At 38.0% G+C, this 20,917-nt stretch overlaps 1 protein-coding gene across 1 annotated transcript; it reads left to right on the top strand.

The window, feature by feature from the left end:
* The first annotated feature begins 763 nt into the window (after nt 1-763).
* On the top strand, nt 764-19,126 carry LOC135218000 (uncharacterized). The gene is made up of 5 exons (XM_064254145.1): nt 764-1,133; nt 2,198-2,902; nt 16,763-16,861; nt 17,508-17,591; nt 18,780-19,126. The coding sequence occupies exons 2-5, from the start codon at nt 2,798-2,800 to the stop codon at nt 18,894-18,896; spliced, it is 405 nt and encodes a 134-aa protein (XP_064110215.1). The 5' UTR covers nt 764-1,133; nt 2,198-2,797; the 3' UTR covers nt 18,897-19,126.
* The last annotated feature ends 1,791 nt before the right edge of the window (nt 19,127-20,917 follow it).

Below are 20,917 nucleotides of genomic sequence, written 5' to 3'. Positions count from 1 at the left end.
ATATATATATATATATACACGTATATATCTGTATGTGTGGTTCTGTGTGAAAAATTAACTGACAGGCAATCATTTTTTCCAGGTGTTCAGGATATGATAATTTTCTTATATTTTTTGGCAACCTCCTATTCCGCATTGCAGAGCCCCGGTCCTTCCTCAGTAAGAGAGCGTCCACACTTCAGCAAAACGTCTTAAAAACCACTGCAAATTTTTGTGCAACAGACCTGAGACTTTTAGGTCACAATGTTGCAGATATGTGATGGTCATTGTCCGAAACAATTCTATTGATATGTCCGGAACATTGTATCAAATTTCGCTGTCACAAACACCAAGTTCACATGGCATGATATAATCTTTGACATGTCAGTGAGGAAAGAGGACTTACTTCTTGTGGCAACCTCGGTTACTACTATGCCTTGGTGCCAAAATAATGAGAAATGAAAACATAGATGTGGACGGCCGTGCTATAGGCATGAAATAGGATGGTACTGGTCTGATGTTGGTCGACTCCATGTTATCAAGAGGTTACTGACTTAGTGGTAGCCCAAATTCAGAGAAGCTTTGGCTTGTTTTATCCTGTGATGTGAGCGATGATAAAGTTGCTGAAATTAGTTTATGACCCGTTTTACTGTCCGAAAAATACTGTCATTCATTTGATTTTCAGTTATGGTTTAATGTTCGCACATGTAATCATTATTATAGGTGTGCATCTTGTCACACTCGATTCTTCCCTAAAAATGATCCCCTCTGATTACAGGATAAACTGCGTCTGATTACCATGATGAATAAAGTCTCCTTCATCATGGGAAGCAGTCCTCATGTAGGACCTCCCTGTCGTACTAACACGAAACCCGTCGCCGAATTCTGCCCAGAGCCATTGTCTAAGTCACCCTTTGACGAAACTATGCAACAAAACTTCTCCATGACGTCCCGCATCAAGGACTACCTCGGACTACCAGTGCCATCAGAGACCCACCAGATCATCTTGGAGAGTATTCGCTGGTTCAGTGTCCTCGTGGGGTTCCAGCCAGGCGGAAGAAATGGCGTATCAACCTCATGGAAATCTGTTATTTTCGCGGTGATATATACCCTCGTCCCCTTATTTCTTACCTTCTGCTATTTGTTCGTCCACCGTACGTACTGGTAGTAATGTTGTAGCCTTTGTTTTGCGAAAATCAGTTAATCATACACCGTCGCAAAATAGATTAACATCTAAAAGCACTTATTTTTAAACAGATGAAGATCAAACAGCAACAGCGTCAATGACCTTAAAACTCACGAAGCCTAATCATTCAAAATCAATCATCTAACGGCAACAGAAGACTTTCTTCATACTTTCTTTACACACCATCAGATTTCTAGTCCTTAAGCTTTGTTTGATTTTGCGCTCGTCACTACCAATGATGAATACAAAAACTGAGTGTTCCATTTTCCAAGGCGCATTACTAAAGGAAATGGATAATTTTCTATGCAATGCATTTGCTGAATAACGAGATCCACAACTCTGGTATTCCTCTTGATTTTCTAGACCTAGAGAAATGCCCCAATTAATTCAGCTCTTGGCATCAGTTGTCTGTGAATAAGCAATGGTTGAAATTGAATTCAGAAATTCAGGCTATCAAGTCGGTGGCCGGTAATAAAGTCACAGGAAGAAAAGTCACAGTAGTAACGTTGTAGGAAGAAATTTCGTTTCCCTTTTCAGAAAACCTGTGAATGTTTGTGTTCGCATGGATTGCCCATCACGGGAATTAGAGCTAGAAATAATTCTTGCAATAAATTACATTACTCGTCACTAGCTAACATGATTGTCAGCCAATTTATGCTTCCAATCCAACTTAATAAAGATATATTTATACATAGTCGATCAAAATTATTTGCAGTCTATTTTCTGGTGGAAGTAAGTCTTGCAACTACAAACTCGAATCAGTCACTGAACTTGCATTAAAAATGTCTGCGCTAATAAACGAGTCAATAAACTAAATTTCTTTATTTTCAGTATTTTTTAAGATACCTCTTACATCTAACTTAACTGTCAAAAAAAAAAAAAAATCTTTTGTCTACCTGACTTTCTCACAGAAGATGGAGATAGACTGTTGTTTAGTTCACTTCATGGGATTACAGGTAGCTATGCATAAAGGGACAGCATCACCCTGCGAGTCACGCTTCTTTGTCTATTCATATCTTCTTCTTTTGACAGAAATCTCTTCCTGGGGATCGCAGACGAACCAATCACTCACTTTATGGATTGGAGAATCCATGTACAGCCTCACACTGAGTTGCAATTCGTGTGTAACACTAGCCTCGTTCTGGTACCATCGCAACACTTTCGTTTCACTCCTGGAGGATTTACGAGAGTTGCAAGTTGATTCTCTCGGAATGACATTTTTCTTCAAGCTCCTTTCCTTAATAATCTACCTGTCTTTAGCTTCATTCATGAATATACGGTGGTATTTGGAAACGTTCGAGTTTAGGAATATGTTACTGGCCATACTTTTCTTAATTTCTTTCAACTGGTTACTGATCGTCGTCGTGTCCACTGTTGCCTTCCAAATAACGCTAGGGACAGTCCTCCTGGGAGCCTTTCGAACGACGAACAGGAAGATGCGAGAGGCCTTGATCTTTGAGAAGAAAAACAATGCCACCCGCGCTCTCAGACACGTCTACAGGGAGCTCCTCAGTCTTCGCAAATTTCAGGAAGTTCTGAGCGAAATAATGGCGCTTCCTCTCCTCGGTCTTTACGTGTACACATTTTATTCCCTCACCAACTCGCTGTTCTACCTGACCTACTGCATCTTCTATGGAGGAGACACAGGCTGAAATACCGGGATTCATCGTCATGGATGCCACCATGGTGGTGATGGTGTCAGCCATGGGTTATACTGCAGACTCCCTTCAAAAGCAGGTAAGAAAATAAAAACGCCATTTTACGTTTGTCTCCCTGCATGCACGTATTTTAAACTCAGGAAAGAGGGGGAAATGATGAAAGCCTTTAAGAAGCGTGTGCATATCTTATGTGGGTACGGCATTGGTAGTATATGTAATTTGTGAAACTGTTTCCGTGAGCATAGGTCTCTTGTCTGTGAGGACCTTGCACAAAAGGCTGATGCGATTGCTTCTTCAAAATGCTATTCCTTGCCAAGATTTTAGGGGCAGATTTTAATAAAAGCGGCCTGATTAATTTTATTAATGCCATTGGTATTTTAAATGAGATTTAATATTTACTCTTAATCTTTTAAGTTTAATAGGTTTTACGATTATCTGTTGATTTTGATGGAGATTTTCCTTTATTAATTTCATTGTATTAGATTTAAATGAGTTTTTAATGCTTTTTTTTTAAGTTCCTAATTTTGTCTTGTGTGGGAGTATGTATGTGCGTATGAATGTATTTGTTTGTTTGGAATGCATTGTAGTGGCGTCAATAAGCATTAGCAGTTCGATGCCAGATAATCTTTAATAAATCCCTCGATCAATCGAAATGTTATGGGCTAAATTTAGAATAGACCATCAGCTGTGGCCGACAGAGAATGAATCAAATGATCGTAGCGAGGGCATTTCAAATTTTAGGAATGAATATTTGTTACGGATACATGGACGCAAATTTTATGAATGGAAATGTTGCAAAGCGCCGTTTGATGGCTTCAAGTGCGTGTTGCTTATGAGGACTGGTTAAAAGTGTTGAAACTTGGGCTTAGTAGGTTAGTACTACCTCCCAAAGACACCAAACAACCACATTCACGGAATGTGGTTGAACAGGAGCACCAAACCACCAACATTTGCGGAAGGCGTCAACAACAACATTATTAAGACATTTTCAGCAAAGCGTTAACGAGTAGTACTACATTCCCGCGCATTTCCTTTACTGTTCGAAGTTGATAAACATTAAAACTTCGGCTATCTGTTGACCATAAAATTCTAGAAATACACTCGATTTTGTTCTTTGCCGTTACCTACTAGACTTGGCATTTATTTATATGTCCAAATCGTGTCGACCTGTCATAAGACTGATACTTGAAAAGTGAAAAAGATATCGTTGATCCAAGTAATATCTTAGTGGATAAATAATTTGTTTTTCCTTTTCAAAATTATTCAGCGTGGATGGATAATCTATGCCAACGTTATGGAGAACGTAACGTGAATGAATGCAATATAATACATTTGCTCAAGAGGGCCTCACAGACAACTGCGCTGAGAATGACAAAATGTTTTCTTCGTTTAAAATGACGATCGTCCATGATTTATGCACAGTCATGATCTTTTCTTTTATATGAACTTTCGCCGGTAAACAGTGAAAGCGCTGTTAAAAGTGTGCTCTCATGATTGAATATTCCATTATTAATAATATTAATGGTTCCGAAGTCGTTCACCTACTTTGTTTTGGCAAGCGTACACAGACACTCCTTTGTAACTTTTAGGACTCTGATGAATAACGTGATTGTCATTCAATTTGAGCTTATGCACTGAATGTATTCGTGTAGTTTTAAAGCCTAATCTAATATACTATTCAATAACCAGTAAGTACAGTTGCATCCTATAATTTCCAGAAACTTGAGTGATTAAATCACAATATATATATATATATATATATATATATAATATATATATATATATTATGTATATATATATATATATATATATATCTATATATATAATATAATGTATTATATATTTATATATATACACATTATAATATTAATATTATATATATTATATATAAGAATAGATATATATATATTATTTATATATATATAATATATATATATATATATATTACCAGTGAAGGGCGTCGCCCCCCGCCCCACTAGCTTTTTCATATTTGGTATGCGTTTTAGCCATAGCGTTAAGCGAACTGGTAACCGTCAGTCTCTCTCTCTCTCTCTCAAAGTGATCACTGGTAAAAGCCCTCTCTCTCTCTTCTCTCTCTCTCTCTCTCTCTCTCTCTCTCTCTCTCTCCCCATTCCATCAGGTCATTAAATCAGAGTCGGAGTTATAAAAAATATATACGTTTATTCAAAGTAAACTATTAGTTGAATAATTCATGTTCTTACAGGATCATTAATGGAATGATAATAGTTCAAGTCTCACAGACAACTAACTCAGATAACCCCCCGGTATTTAAATCTCTAAATCAGTAATTAGTCACACCAATTATCTCTTCTCAAAAATATTATAGCTCCCTCACTAGGACACTCGGCCCCTAGGAAACTCGGTCTCCTCACTAGGACACTCGGTCCCCTCACTAGAACAGCCTGTTTAAAAGACAGAACATACTAGTGAGCACACACACAATTGTAAAGATTGTAAAGAGAAAGTCAAAAGATTAAATGAAATGGAACATCTTTACAAGATATCAAAACAAGCCATCCCTTTGGCTAAATCATGATAACTCACCCATTGCAGCCTGGAACGTCAACACTTTAACAAATAGTACTTTCGCAGAGCCATCCCAGCATTCTGCCTTTTCTCCCGTAGCTGTCTCCCCAGTTCTTGGCTAAAACTCGTTGTTATCAACGGACATAGTTCATACACGTACACACGAATTCACACTCTTCATCACGCCCCAATTAACTGGTCGCAGCCAGTTTTCAAAGGCAGTTTTCATTGACCTGCTTAAATAAGCATCTTCGTATCACACCACCCCAGGAGATAAAATGCAGGGGGGAGCAGGAGCAGGAACAAACATGGCGAAGTATTAGTTTATTCCAACCGACACATTTCTTATTCAGCAGAATGCACCCTCAGGGTCTGTATAATATATAATGACCAATATAAATCAAATTTGAAAATTGTCTGAAAATCATTTACAAACTAGTTAAAATGGAAACCGACACTTCACACAGATAAAAATACACTAACAATTGACAAAACAACACGAGAAATTAGAAGAATATACGTTAATTACAAGTGTAGATAGAAAGTTAAAAAACTAAATAAATAGATTAGTGAAACACAAAGTTAAAAAATATTTGAGGAGCACTGAGGGTCGACATACCATGGCAAGAGAAAAACAAAAACTAAAAGAATGTCTATACAAAAACAATAGGCTTAAGAGAGATACAAGGGGGCGGAGGTGGTCTGGTTGTTCAACTGCGGAACAAGTTATTTCATGAAAAGACTCGAGGATCAATAGTTCATTTGGGCTGCAGGTTTGACCCACAATAATAAAATCATCATATTCAATAGGAGCTTTACATATTTTACTATGTTCACGTATACTGGACTGTTCGGGATTTGATAGGGAACATCCAGTACGGAAACTAACTCCCTTGTGGCAGTCTATGCGAAGCCTCATCATCCTCTGAGAAGAACCCATGTAAGTTCCCAGACTACATCTTGGACAAGAATATTTGTGCACTATACCAGAGGACATGAGGAGGCATAAACGATCTCTAAATCTAAACATGGAGCCAATTGTGAGTGGATTAACAGGAATAAGTTTTACCTTTAATGTGCCAAAGTATTTTTGTACGATTTTTGTAAATTCGGCCCTAAAAGGAATCATCATGTAAATATGGGAATCGGGCATAAAAAGGAAGCTTTGGAACATTTATTTCATTGGTGTTAGTGCAAAACTCTTTAAGAACCTTGTAAATAATACTGTTGATGAGCTTGGAGGAAAGCAGTTATCGGTAAACTATGTTAAAAGAAAGGTAATTTCTTTATGAAAGATATGCCAGTTAGACGTAAGGGAGACGGCTCTATATACAAGAGTTAAAATGGAGTTAGACTTAAAATTATGAAAACAAAAGCTATGAAAATTCGTTCCTAAACCTGTAAATGTCTTTTTTCTAAAAATCGTAGAATTAAACTGATAGTTTTCACGAAAGACTTCTACATCTAAAAACGGAAGGCGGTTGTTCACTTCCCTTTCTGGGGTAAACCTAATATTTGGGTGATAGAATTAACGAATTCCAAAAATGAATCGCAATCAAAATTATGCCTGAAAAGGGTGAAGGTGTCGTCAACGTATCTTTTGTAAAATAAAGGGCGGAATGAGGGCGCTCATCTAAAAAGCGCTCTTCCAGCGAGCAAATAAAGATATTGGAAAAGGTAGGACCTAAAGGAGAACACCCCCCCCTCTCAAAGTGAGACCACCTTGACGTGGTGAGGGGGTTCTTGAACCCCTGGAATTTGTTCCCGGGTTTGAGTCCAAGAGTCTCATGTATTTAAAATATTAGAAATGTTTTGGAGTAATTTAGTGGAATTTTCCACTTTTTGAAAAATTTTACTGCTTAGGTGAGTCTGAGAAGGGATCGTGCTTGGAAGGGGTTTGCATTCAAAGCTAATTGTGGGAGTTGTGGTGGTTGAGTCACCACCCGATATGGTTTGGACCTAAGAGATAGTGATGGGATTTTCCTATAGCCATCTTGAGGGCGGAACCATCTCCAGGGATCAGCCCATCGGAATCCAGGGGGGACTGGTGTTTGAGGATGGGACTCCTGGCTTCTGTCCGGAAGCCTACCAATACGTTTGGAGTGGGGAGTCTGTCCCCATTAGTGGGGGCAGAACTCCCAGCAGGCGGAATGGCTTATACCTGGGCCACTGCAAGCATATTGATGCTATCCTGAAAGGGTAGGGTATGGGGTGGACTATTGGGAATCAACTCTCACTTGTGCCATTGGTGGAGAATGTAAATACCTGACTGATCCACGATACTTTCTTGATAAAACCAAGCAGTTTTGGGTGTGTAGGTGAGCCGGTTTGTGTGAGGTGGTCTGGTGTGTGCGAGCTTAGTATCCTGGGATCGCTTTGTGGGCTTGTACGGTTTGTTGGGGTGGGGAGTTTGGCCATTAGAGACTGCCTTGATTTCCCTTTCTGATGTGCTGTTGGGGTCTCAGTAGGGCTTTTGGATGTTGGGTGCGCACTTTTTGGACTTCTGAATATGAACCGACATTATTCTATGGATCTGGACAAAAGTTTTCCCTCCCCTGGATCCGACGACTTACTGGCACTCACAACGACTTCTGGCTTGAAGATAGATATGAGCTCGGCTATTGGACAGAACCAAACACTGAGACACCAGGGTGTTAGTAAATCTGGTGGATTTGATCCTAATAATAGAGTCTTTCAATGCACAAATATGTACAGTGTAATGAAACAATTTGGTAAAGTGGAAAGAATGAAATTAGTTCTGGAAAAAGACAAGCAGTCATTTTCCGCTTATGTTAAATTTTCCTCTCCCTTGGAAGCTAGTGAGGCACAACAAAGACTCCATGGCCACATTCTTAATGATTTGGTTCTTAGCACGAAAGTGTTTTCAGTGAAAAATTTAAATGATGAGCCATTTGATTTTATCCCTAAGAACGAAGAACATGGACCAGCCCCATGTACTAGAGCGCTTCCTACCCCTATATGGCATGTTGCTAGCTACAAGGAGGGGTGAGAAAATTTTATAAAGGCTACCGAATGTATCGAGAACAAGGTAGGTTCCATTCCCATTGGAAACTTGAAGCGTTATGGAAAGAACTTGCTAATAAAAGCTGGTAATGAAACCCAAGCAATTTTGCTATCGATTTTGCATCGCATACATTCTTTAACACACTGAAAGGGGTCGTATACTCAAAAGACCTGCATGTTTTTGAAGAGGAGGAGATTCTCCATCGATGTCCTCCTTGTGTATCTCACGTAAAAAAACTTGGAGGGGTTGCAGCTATCCTTTTAACCTTCTCTTCCAGTTACCTACCTGATACTATCATTGTTGGCCATGAGAGGATGCAGGTTAACAGATATAAAAGAAATCCTAAACAGTGTCGCAAATGTTTTGAATATGGCCACATTCAAAACTCGTGTGAAAACAACAAAAGATGATCTGTGTGCTCTGCAGAGCATGATAATTTTGACGAGTGTGTAGCAGCCCAATACTGCTTTCAATGTAAGGGTGATCACTTTCCAAATTCTTGGACTTGCCTCAGATACAGATTTGAAAATGTATTGGCAGTGGCTGACAATGAACATGTCAGCATTAGTGAAGCAAAGCGTGTGGTAATGGGGGCAAACAAAAGTGCCAACTCTACCTATGCTTCAGTAATAAAACTTATGAAAAGTTCCAGCAATGTAAGGCAACTAATAACTGCATCTGATAATAGGCATCACATACCTGCTACTCCACGGACTGTAAATAATGAAAATCTCCAATCTGTCAAGAAATTTTCATCTGCTAGTGCCTTGGAGTCCAACACCAAAAGTTGTACTTCAAGAAGTACAGAAAACTCACATACCAAAGTCAATACAAAGGTGACTAATATGATAGTTGCAGGCTCACCTCCCAAAAAAAGGGAGCCAAAATCAATTAATAATTCAGAAACCTGTTCCAAAAACACTTCCAACAAGAATAAGCCAAGGTACCAATCCCAATTAGATAGAGCTACTTCAGAGCCATCAATCTGGGGATGATTATTGACCACAAATTAACATGGGCCAGCCACATAAATGCCCTAAAGATTAATGTAAAAAAAATCTTCGAATATTTTAAAGGTTGTTTCTGATTTTAGTTGGGGTACTGATAAAAAATCCCTTTTGAGGCTATATGACTCGCTGTGTCGCTCCAAGCTAGGCTATGGCTGTCAGACCTATTCCTCAGCTTGTAAAACCAGGCTAAAGGAATTGGATGTCGTGCAGAACATGGGGTTGAGAATATGCTCAGGGGCTTTTAGAACTTCTCCTGTTGAAAGCATATACGTCGACACAGATCATTTTCCCCTTGATCTAAGAAGGCAAGAGCTATGGTTGCGATACGTGGCTAGAATGAAAAGTGCTCCCAAAAATCCCTCCTTTCAAGTACTTAAGGAAACAGACTCACGGAATTTCTCTGGTACAAGAGCTTCAAAACCATTCCAAACTCGACTGAACGAGGATGTTAGGGATAACAATCTCAAATCCCAGAAAGTCCTGGAAGTAAAACATCCTGTAAATCCTCCATGGCTTATTCCTGAAGCATTAGTATGCAAGAAATCATTTAAGAAGAAGGATTGTACTGAAGAAGAGAATAAGGGAAAATTCTTAGAGCACAACGTTACCCATGCTAATTATGTGAAGATTTATACAGATGGATCAAAGTCAGACAGTGGTGTTGGGTGTGCTGTTATCTTTGGTGATACAGCATATACAGCTAAATTACCTGACTTTGCATCAATATTTACTGCCGAATTAACAGCCGTAGTCTCTGCCCTAGATTTAGTTCTTCAATGTAGTGACACTAATTTTGTCATATACTCGGATTCTAAAAACACTTTAGAAGCTATCAAAAGATTTAATAGCTTTCATCCGTTAATCCAAAAACTTCAGGAGTCGCTTTTTTGTATATATTGTCTGCGTAAGTCAGTCTCTTTCTGTTGGGTTCCTTCTCACGTGGGGATTCACGGAAATGAGACTGCAGACAGGGAAGTAAAAGCTGCTAGCACTTTGCCAGAAACAAGTTCAACCTTCAGGAAAGTGCCTCATACAGACCTAAAAAGTCCTATTAGGTCTTATGTATTAAGTAAATGGCAAGAAAGGTGGACTTCTCCTCTTCTTGCCAATAATAGTAAGTATAGAAGTATTAGGAAAAATATACTGCCGTGGCCTTCGTCATTCTAGCTTGATAGACGAACAGAGGTTATTTTAACGAGATTAAGGATTGGGCACACTTATTTAACCCATCAGTTTATTTTAGAAGGAAGCAGCCCGCCAGTGTGTGCTTACTGCGACGAGATACTAACAGTGGAGCACATTCTGATGGTTTGCCCCAGATATTTTAACCAAAGGGAAAGATATTTCCAGGGTAAATCCTTCTCAAATATCTTGGGAGATGAAGCAGATAATTCTGCTCTCGTCTCCTTTTTAAAGTGTATAAAATTTTTTTAATAATATTTAGATAATTATTTATATATCATACAGATTTTTAAAGACATTAAACTATTTTTAATATATATTACGCCATTCATTAAACTTCATATTTTTATTTTATTTATTAGTCACATCTAATTTTATGAATCATCTCTTCCACTAATTCATTAATTCATTTACCATAATTCAACTTATTTAACCTTCACTACGGCACTGAATGGCCTTCTTGGCCCCAGTGCCTGGGCTTTAGCCCTAAATATCATACATCCATCTAAAGGAGACCCCATAGCAATACCCTGCCATTTCTAAAAGAGATTTAAAGGTAGAACGGTTAAAATTATGAAAGCACGAATCAGGTTGGGGAAATAACTTGTCTAAAATTATGCTAATGGTCTCCCTAACAGGAACATTGGTAAGAAGGGATTCAACATCTAAGCTCGCCATAAATGTATCAGAATCTTGGGGGAGTACTAGTTCTTTAAACGATTTTGAATTGGAAATGTTGAGCAGAAGTCTGGTAAGATTAGTTATGTAGGAAATATATTAGCTAGGAAACTCTACTAGTAGAGTTTTTAGTAGATGAAGGCGAAAGAGAAGTAGAAGAGAAAAGCAAACCAGGATGTTTGTGATACGACACTCGTAAAACTCAGAAAAGGGACTGAGTTAGACATAACAAAAATCGATGATGCAAGCTGTTAGACGTAAACTTTGACCCAGGAGCAACGAATAACAAGTAGGTGGAACTAGCTTACGACTGCTCACAGCATACACCCTGATTTGTTAGATGTCGTCGCCGGAAGTGGTAGGCGTTAAAGATTACCCAATTATGAAGAATTGGGTGGTCTTAAAAGGAATCCAGAAGAAGAGGAGGCGGAGCCAGAATTCAGAAATTGGTCCATAGTTCAGTTGGAACGATGGAAAGAATCAGTTAATTACTCACTTCTGGACGCATAACTTGTGTCGGTTTAAACTCCGTTTATCCTGTGTCATTAAAACTTGGGTGATAGGAAAGTGAGATTGTGTGTGTTACAATAATAATTAAGAACAAAAAACGTGGTTTTTAACTTGCCCAGAATTCTAAAGCAAACCGAACTCACATATTTTCTCTACGTGATTTGCCTCCTGAGAGACCAACCGAGAAGATCGAGAATCGGCCAGTATGCAGAAACAGTAGTCCAGAAGAACTGAGAAGTATTAGAAATATATTATATGATAAGTTCCTAATAGAGACAGAAACTCAACACTGTGTAGATAAAGAGTACCACCATATAACAATTAATAACCAAAAATAAAAGGGAACGAAGAACATCGTAACAGAAACAGTATATTGATTCTTAGTTAAAGGTTCAAGCAAAGGGACTGAAAATTTTGCAAGTTGATAATTAGGTGTATTGTAGGACGCTAAAATAGGGCGGAGGGGAACACTAGGTTTATGAATTTTTGGTAGGCCATACATAACGCCAAAGGAAGAGCCGGTGGAAAACAGTTGACGATAAGTTTCTTAGTTAATGACATTGTCTTTCTCCAGAGATCTCAGAAACCGGTTGATTTTATCTTCGGTACAAAAAATGCTTTGGTAGTAAGGTACACCTATCTTTATGAATTTAGTATGATCATTAAGGATAGTTTCCATTTTCGAATTATAATCTGATTTGTTGAGAATGACAGCCCCCTTCCCCTTATCTGGTCTCACAATTATGATGTCATCAAGCTTAGCCAAATTTTTCATTAGATCAAAATCATATTTTTTGAAAAAAGGAGCCCAATTAGTTTTTAACTTTGAAAAAACACGTTGAGATAGACTAGATCATTCATTTTGTAAACCACTCAAATTGGCATTAAAGGGGAGGGATTTCAACCTCTGAAATATCGATTCTAATGGTAGGAAGAATTGTTTATATTTTGGCCTATAATTTGGTAAACAAAATCCAACCCAAGGGACAGCAAAAATCTTCTCTCTTGGATAAAATATAATGAGAAAATTCTGTGAGACTCGCGCTATAGTTTTCAACTTTTCTTATTATATTTTATTCAAGAGAGAAGGATTTTTGCTGTCCCTTGGGTTGGATTTTTGTTTACCAAATTATAGGCCAAAATATAACCAATTCTTCTTACCATTAGAATCGATATTTCAGTGGTTGAAATCCCTCCCCTTTAATGCCAATTTGAGTCGTATGCTTAGAGTAGTTGTGCCTGTGTTGTTGAGTTTGTTGTGCTTGTGAGTTGGAAGGTTGTTGAACTTGTGAGTTTCGGTTGAGTTGTATATGAGTTGTTGTAGTTGTGAGTTGTTGAGTGTTGTTGGTGGTGGGCTGTTGGTGGTGTTGTTTGTGATTGGTTGTGTATGGACTTGTTAGGTTGTTGTTTTGATGCTGTTTGTGATTGGCTGTGTATGGACTTGTGAGGTTGTTGTTTTGATGTTGTTGGTGTTCGTCTCCGCAGTAATTTGTTGTGTTGTTGAGTTATTATATGGTTGTGGTACTCAGTTGGTTGTTTTGTGTTGTGATTCTCGGTTGTGGTTGTCTCGACGACCTTATCCAATGGATAGCACAATTTCTTGCCCTGAAGACAGTCATAAGTGGTAAGTACGAGGGTGTGAAATTGTTGTCTGTAGTTTTCCTTGAACCAACTGTCCTGCACTTAAAAAAAATAACGTAAAACTTGTGACCGAGGTTAATTTTGGCAGCCGGATTGTTTAAAGTAAATGTGGGGGGGGGGGGGGGGTCTTGTTGCTTTTGGTTCAGGTCACGTGTTAAAGGAAATTCTGACATGTACCTATGACTTCGGTCATGACTGACTTTGACATTTTATTCGGATATTTAGTATGATGAGACATCCAAATTTCCATTTACTTATTTATTAGAAGGGAGGTCAATCATGGCCTTGACCTCTTTAGTTCCTCCTGTTTTGTCACTTTAAGTTTGGGAATAAAACTTGCATTTTTTTGATAGATCGTGCGTTTCGTTTAACCTTAGTTAATTTATACTGCGACATGAGAGTAGGAGAACGGGAACGACTATGCACAGGGAGGAGACTGACGCACAGATTTACCTACGTTGATGGTTTTAGAGTTAAGTGATTTTACTTTGATCTTGGAGATTGAGATTTGATGACAGAACAAACAGGGAAGGATAAGACATGGCTTACAAAGCTGAATAATGACCCGTAAGCAGCAGATAAAACAGATATTGGAGTTGCTGGAACAATATCAGGAAAGACTTCGTTGGGAAAAACCGGCATTGACAACAAAGCAACTAATCAGAGCAAAACTGTATCCTTTAACTCATCCTTTACCAGGGAGAAGTTAAGGAGATGGAAGAAATGGGAATCATCAAGTGATAAACTTCTGCATAATGCTAGCAGTAATGGTGAGGAAAAGACTGGATCGGGTAGGCTCTGTATGGATTGACGTTGACTAAAGACCACAACAAAGTCTGAAAACAAACCAGTGGGAGATCCCGAGTCCTGAATGGTGCAACTTCATAACGACAAATTTTTCACCAAGGTGGCCTGGGCTTTGATACAAAGAACATCAATGGAGAAGACACTTTTAACTGTATCAAGTGGTTGTTCAAAAGGTTACTATTTGGATTAATGAACTTGGCAGCAAATTTCAATAGGGTCATGAAGAAGATGCTGGCTGGGTTCAAGAAAACTGACCATTTTGTTGATGATGTGTTTGCTCATACAGCAACATGCGAAGGACTCGTCAAGTGAGACTGAGTGTTTGACCTTCCAAGTTGCAATTCTTCCTACGCAGGGTCAACTGTAATAGAAAAGCCATAGATGAAGGAAAATTGACGAAGATCCAGGATGCATCACCACCAAACTGAGATGATTCCTAGGACTGACAGGTTACTACAGGACGTTTATGAGGTGGATTTCATGGTATTGTGTAGAGACAAACTACAAGACATTTAGATACACTCAAAGAAACAAGGCTAAAAGTCCAGGGTTTCAAGTGGAGATCATTCCAGGGAAGTTCAGTGTTGGTGCAAATGACCTCCATAGACGGAATGAAAAAAAAATAATTACTGTGATACTCGTGAACTTTAGTTACGTACGTTAATTTCATATCGATGCTCGTTACTAAAAATATATTTGTTTTGTAAGATGTTAGAGTAATTTTGGTATATTTTGTTCGTGTTTAAAAGTAAGTCAGTATAATTGCAGGAAATTTTTGCATAATCTATTTGAAATATATATATATATATATATATATATATATATATATATATATACATATATATATATATTGTTACGTTTTAAGCCCTGGCCTGAAGGGGCTCAAATACGTAAACAAAAATAGTTGAGGGAAAATGCAGAATAAATTAATTGAACTTACCTTAAAAGGATTTATAGTGTTAATTTACTCTAGAGGAGGTCGCCAGAAAACTCAGCTAATTACTTTACATACATTTATTTACAGGAGGCTGCTTAATAGCCTGGGAAAGTAAATGCAACTTGTCCACGTGGGACCAATATTATCTCTCACAAGGGATGGATAGTTGGCTAAAAATGCGGTTCATGTAAAAGCTGGCTTTCAAAATTGTTCATATGTCTTGCGGTAAAGCATCACTTGCAGGCGGGAAGACTTGGACACGTGACTCAGGAAATCTGGAAGAAATCCCAGATTAGACACAAAATAATCAGAGTTCTTGCACAAGTTACAGTTACTCACTTTGTCTAACGCACTGGGGAGGAACTCTTAGCATTAAATGAAATATTCAATGACTCATTTGTCTGGGACGATCACACAAGAGAAGCATGCGGCCACGAGGCGGTGAGGAACAAAGGGATGTTCATTTGAGAGTTAGAAGTTGAATTTTGAAAATGGGAGTAGATACGAACCGAGATTTTAGATCTCGGTTTTATATATATATATATATATATATATATATATATATATATATATATATATATATATATATGTGTGTGTGTTTCTTATCGATGGTGATTTTACCAATCTTTGCTTGTGTTCGTATATTGTTATATTCTTATGTTGAGTCATTGTTTATTAAGCACCTGTCACCTAGTTTAAACTCCAACACCTCGTCATCTCCTCTCTCTCTGGCGTGAGGTTTACGTTGTGTGCAGACCTTACCGTTTTTAGTCACTCAGCTCTTTCTTTCTTTAAGAATAGGTAGTTTTCTCTCATTCTCTATTTTTAACGTTCTGAATATGTTTTAATTTTTATTTGTAATTTTTTAAGTTTAATTTTTATTGTAATTTTTAAGTTTATTTTTAATTAATTGTGAATTTCAATTGCAGACTGATGATGTGTTGGTGACAACATGAAACGTTTCTTAATAAAACGCTTTTATAAGACTGGCGTCTGATTGGACACCCTTTCCTTTATATATATATATATATATATATTATATATATATATATATATATATATATATATTCATATATATATATATATATAATATATATATATATATTTTATATATATATATATATATATATATATAATACTGAATATGTGCATTTGTATCTTGTGTCAACTATAGAGCTTTGATCATACTGAAAATGTCAAGCTTAGATAAGCTTTTTTATATTACGCTATTCCCAACTACACTGGGAATTATTTTGCTAAAATATACGACCAGTAATGTTACCTATTAAATAAATTAATATCCAAAAGCATATTTTTTTTCGGAATGATAGTTTTACGCATTGTAAAGATATTGCTCTTCACAGTGGTTGACTAAACTACGTATCTGTTGCACTCGACTTCAGATTTTTCGGATCATCGCAAATCACCTTTGAAGACAAGGGAGAGGTGGAGGTGGCGTTGGTCTAGCGGCTCTAGCCTTCCTATAAGTAGCAGAATTCTTGGTCATTAGCTTAATGGTTTTGCCATTTTCATATGTATGTCTGTGTAAGAGAGAGACATTTATCCTTCGAATTTCACGATGCGCGTATGTTTTGGTTGCAGGCATCTGCTGGCATCGGGATTTTAACAGACCAGGAACGAATGCAACTGAATGGAAGGGAGGCTGCAGTGGATCCCCTGTGGACTGAAGACCCACTAAAGGTAACTTTCAGCTTCCCGTTTTTTAGTCACGAAAAGCAGTTGACTGAATGTGCTACGCATGGCGTCAGAAACTGATGTTCGGACGAAAAGTGTCAACTATATCCCATAATGGTGAAAGTTTTCGTTCCTCTATCTGCAGTGTTTCACACATCTTAGCTCTAAAGTTACCCTACTCTCCTTCGATTTCTGTCATCTGTACCAGGAACAATTATTGTCCATCATTTGTCCTACAATAATATATTTATTCATAAAATAAATATAACATTAAGTGACAGACCAGAAGGTCTTGCACTTGCTTATCGAGCTTTCAAAAAGATAGAATATCAGAATGTTAAAAAAAATTACTATAGATAACGTCATCTATTCACATATTCACACGATGCAGTTATTCCACACTCCTATGTTGTCAAGCTGCCCTTCCTCTTCGAGAATGTTTCGGATCTTCCAAATAGAAACGCACATGCATACCATAATTACTTGTCTGTGCTTATTCGTACATGTACAATAATACCTTTATGCATTCATAAATACACGCATGCCTATGATTATCAATAAACCATGTATTGTCTGATATATTTGTGCCCGAAGTTATGCATAATCTAAAATAGGTATTTGGTCACTCATCCATTTGTTCACTGATTTACAGATGGCGATTTATAAGCTATGCTCTCAACCACTTTCCTTCGATGTCTGTGGCATTTTCGTCATTTCTCCGTCATTCATAATTAGTGTAAGTATCCAATATCCTCCTAACTTTTAGAATAGTGCTAAGAATTTCAGGGTAGAAAGTGTAATGATAAATTGATCATGCTGAGGTCATTTACTATACTGCGCACATTGAGGTTCATTACTTTTACCATGAGCTCCCTGAGTTTCTTGAGCTCTGTAAGGCCCCGTCCACGCGGCCGAGCTTTGCTCGACTAACTTTATTCGATGTGACGTCAGAAGCGGAGAAACCGCGGCAAAGTTCTGACTTTTCTCGCTGTTTCTCCGCTTCTGACGTCACATCGGACAAAGTTCGTCGACCAAAGATCGACCGTGTGGACGAGGCCTAAAAGGTCTCGTGGTGCGCATTCTCATGAATGAATGAATAAGGAGGGATAGGATAGGATGGGGGTTCGGTTGCAACCGATTTAAACCCCAGAGGGGTCCCCCAGAAGGAAGTCTAGGTTATTGAAGGGGGGAATAGGGGGGCGAAAGGAAGGTATAAGGAGAAAGGATAAAGAATGGGACAGACCCATTTGTCTTCTTTTTATGCAATGTAGTGTTTGTTGCATCTTATGTATTGTGGCTCGACTACTGTAGCTTCATTATTAATTTATGTGTATTTATATGTTGTTTTACTAAGTTTGGTTTTGCCTGGTGAATATTAATCTCAGAAGTTGAGGCTCCAATTGGTTCGTCCTCCCTCTCTCCCTCCCTATTGTGGGGGGGGGGGGGCGAATCAGACCACGTGCCGTACTTTGTTTTTCAAGTGCATTTTGTTAATAATGTTAGTGTACTCGGGCTCTCTTTCCGAATGATGAAGAGTTGCATTATTACTAAGGTTAATTAATTGTTAGTTAATCACGAGTTGGTGCAGAGAGAGTCTATCTACTTTGTGCAGTTGATAGTTTGACACCTGGATTTGTGCTGTACAAAATGGAAGTGCTTTTTTATTGTTTTTTTTTTTTTTTTTTTTTTTTTTTTTTTTTTTTGTTTTTTTTTTTTTTTTTTTTTTTTTATAAAGTTGTCCAGGTATAAGAGAAAGAAAACTGAATCCTAATTCCTTACATTATAATAAGTTGGGTTTCATGAAATGCTGACTCTGGCTTTAAGTGAATTTTCTCGGACGATGATGATGATGATGATGATGATGATGATGATGATTCCCAAGACAATACTTTTATTTTTCTTTCATTTTCCTTTTGTTTCTCAGGTACTCAATTCAGTCGTCTCCTACCTCGTGATAACCTTACAGTTCCAGCTGCTCGAGAGGCAGCCGAAGACTGAAGCCACTACAGCTCCCTCAGTAGCAGCAGACCCAATCGAGTGATCGCCCTTGACTCCATCTGCCACACACTCAGGATCTTTATGTCCCATGGTCCCACTAGGGGGTAGTTCCGTCAGTGTACCTCAAGCGGTGTGCTGTAGGCATTACTTAAGGTTCTTTGCAGCATCCCCTCGCCCCCCAGCTGCTATCTTTTTCGTTCTTTTAACTTTACCACCGTTCATATTCTTCTCCATCTTGCTATCCACTCTCTCCTAACAATTGTTTCATAGTGCAACTGCAAAGTTCTCCTCCTGTTAAATCTTTCAAACCTTTCTACTCTCAATTTCCCTTTCAGAACTGAATGACCTCATAGGTCCCAGCTCTTGGCCTTTGGCCAAAATTCTATATTCTCTTCTTAATGTCTTGTATTATGTCGCCAAAGTTTGAGATCCTTTAACCGGAAACAAAACCGCATGATAGGCAAACATCTCGGGAGCGTTATGGCAAATCTGTTTTCGATTTTCTGGACACAGTGGTTATCGAAACTAGGTGGGCGTCAGCCATTTCCAGGGAAGGGGGGAGCCCTGGGGGAAAATTAGGATTCTCTAATTATATTCGTTATTCCCTTAACACGAGTGAGGAACTCGTATTCAGAAGTTTAAGAAAAAAATGCAATAGTATCGCCTTATGACGTTAGTTTTCTATAGTCTACTACTCTAGTTAGACTCGGTGGGCTTTAGATGTTTTGTAATTACTTATCTCCCTCCTTATCGCTCGAAACCCCTTCTCTTCCTTTTTTTTTTTTTTTTTTTTTTTTTTTTTCTTTTTTTAATCTGGGAGGGAATTTGACTCATAGATGTCAGGGGGGCGTGGTAATAAAAAGTTTAAGACACAGTTCTAGATCGTCATAGTTGTGCTGCGTGTTTCAAGCTGATATAATCACGCTATTGCATATAAATACTGTAGAATTCATTGCAATTCATTGGGAACAAATAGCATTAGAAAGTCGTAGGACAGAGCCATTTGTACATAAAAGTACTTCTTTGTAGTTTCTAATTTGACAGATTAAAGTGCAAACGAGCAGAAACTGACTTCAAAAATTAAATCTGTCTAAAACATTTCCATTTGGAGAATAGTTCTCATGAACGTCAACACTGGTTCCCAAGAACTTCGCCATTTATATTTCAGGCCTGACCTGTGACCTGAGCATTCACCATGTGACGCTTTCAGGCCTCACATGAGCTTTACCATTTGTAATTGATGTGTCTGCCATGAAAAGGAACGTTCGTGGCACCTTACCAAAGCACTGTTTTTGCTGGATAACATTTCCAACCTTTCTTCTGCCATGAGAAAACGAGTGAATGTCCCTTCAAACATTGCAAATAAAGTTGAGAGTCCCTTTAAAAGATAATCAACTCTCAACCAACATTCCTGTCGCTGCTCTTTCCCCCTGTAAGATTTTCTGGCCAGAAGATGCGCTCATAACGATACCCCCAACGAGAGCTCCGGTTCACTTATTGATACCATCTTGTCCTGTATAGTGTTTGCGCCTGTACCCTCGTAGTAAAGAATGCTATAAACTAGCATATTATTCAAGGAATATGCCTTGTCACTACTATTTCTGTTACTACTACTACTCTACTACAACTATTGATATTAGTATTATTAAACACTGCTGTTGCATTATTGTGGTACAATTCTGGCAAGAGTATGACGAATGACCTCTTTTAGCTTGTAGTGTTTTGTCTGAGGCCGGCGAAAAAGCAGCTAGGTACTCTACTGGATCAATCTTACTCTATTATCATGCAATATATTTTCATCGAGAGATGAAAATTTGTGTACAGTCCATTAATTATCTAACGATAATGATTCATTATCATTATCATTACAGAGTTTTAAGAATGTGAAAAATGCAATGATTGAATTACAAACATAAGTTATGATTTATTGGCAAAAATTCTCTCAAAGTTCTGATTACACTGAAAATCATTCAGTAAAAAGTTGGCATTTTGTTCCTCTGCGGCAACATAACTGTTTGGAGAGAAAATCACTAAATCTTTAACAGTTTCATCATTTCAAATGAC

Source organism: Macrobrachium nipponense, chromosome 9 (assembly GCF_015104395.2).
Source record: "Macrobrachium nipponense isolate FS-2020 chromosome 9, ASM1510439v2, whole genome shotgun sequence".
NCBI classification, from domain to species: Eukaryota; Metazoa; Arthropoda; class Malacostraca; order Decapoda; family Palaemonidae; genus Macrobrachium; species Macrobrachium nipponense.
The sequence above is the reverse complement of the archived record's forward strand: the minus strand, read 5'-3'. Positions and strand labels throughout refer to the sequence as shown.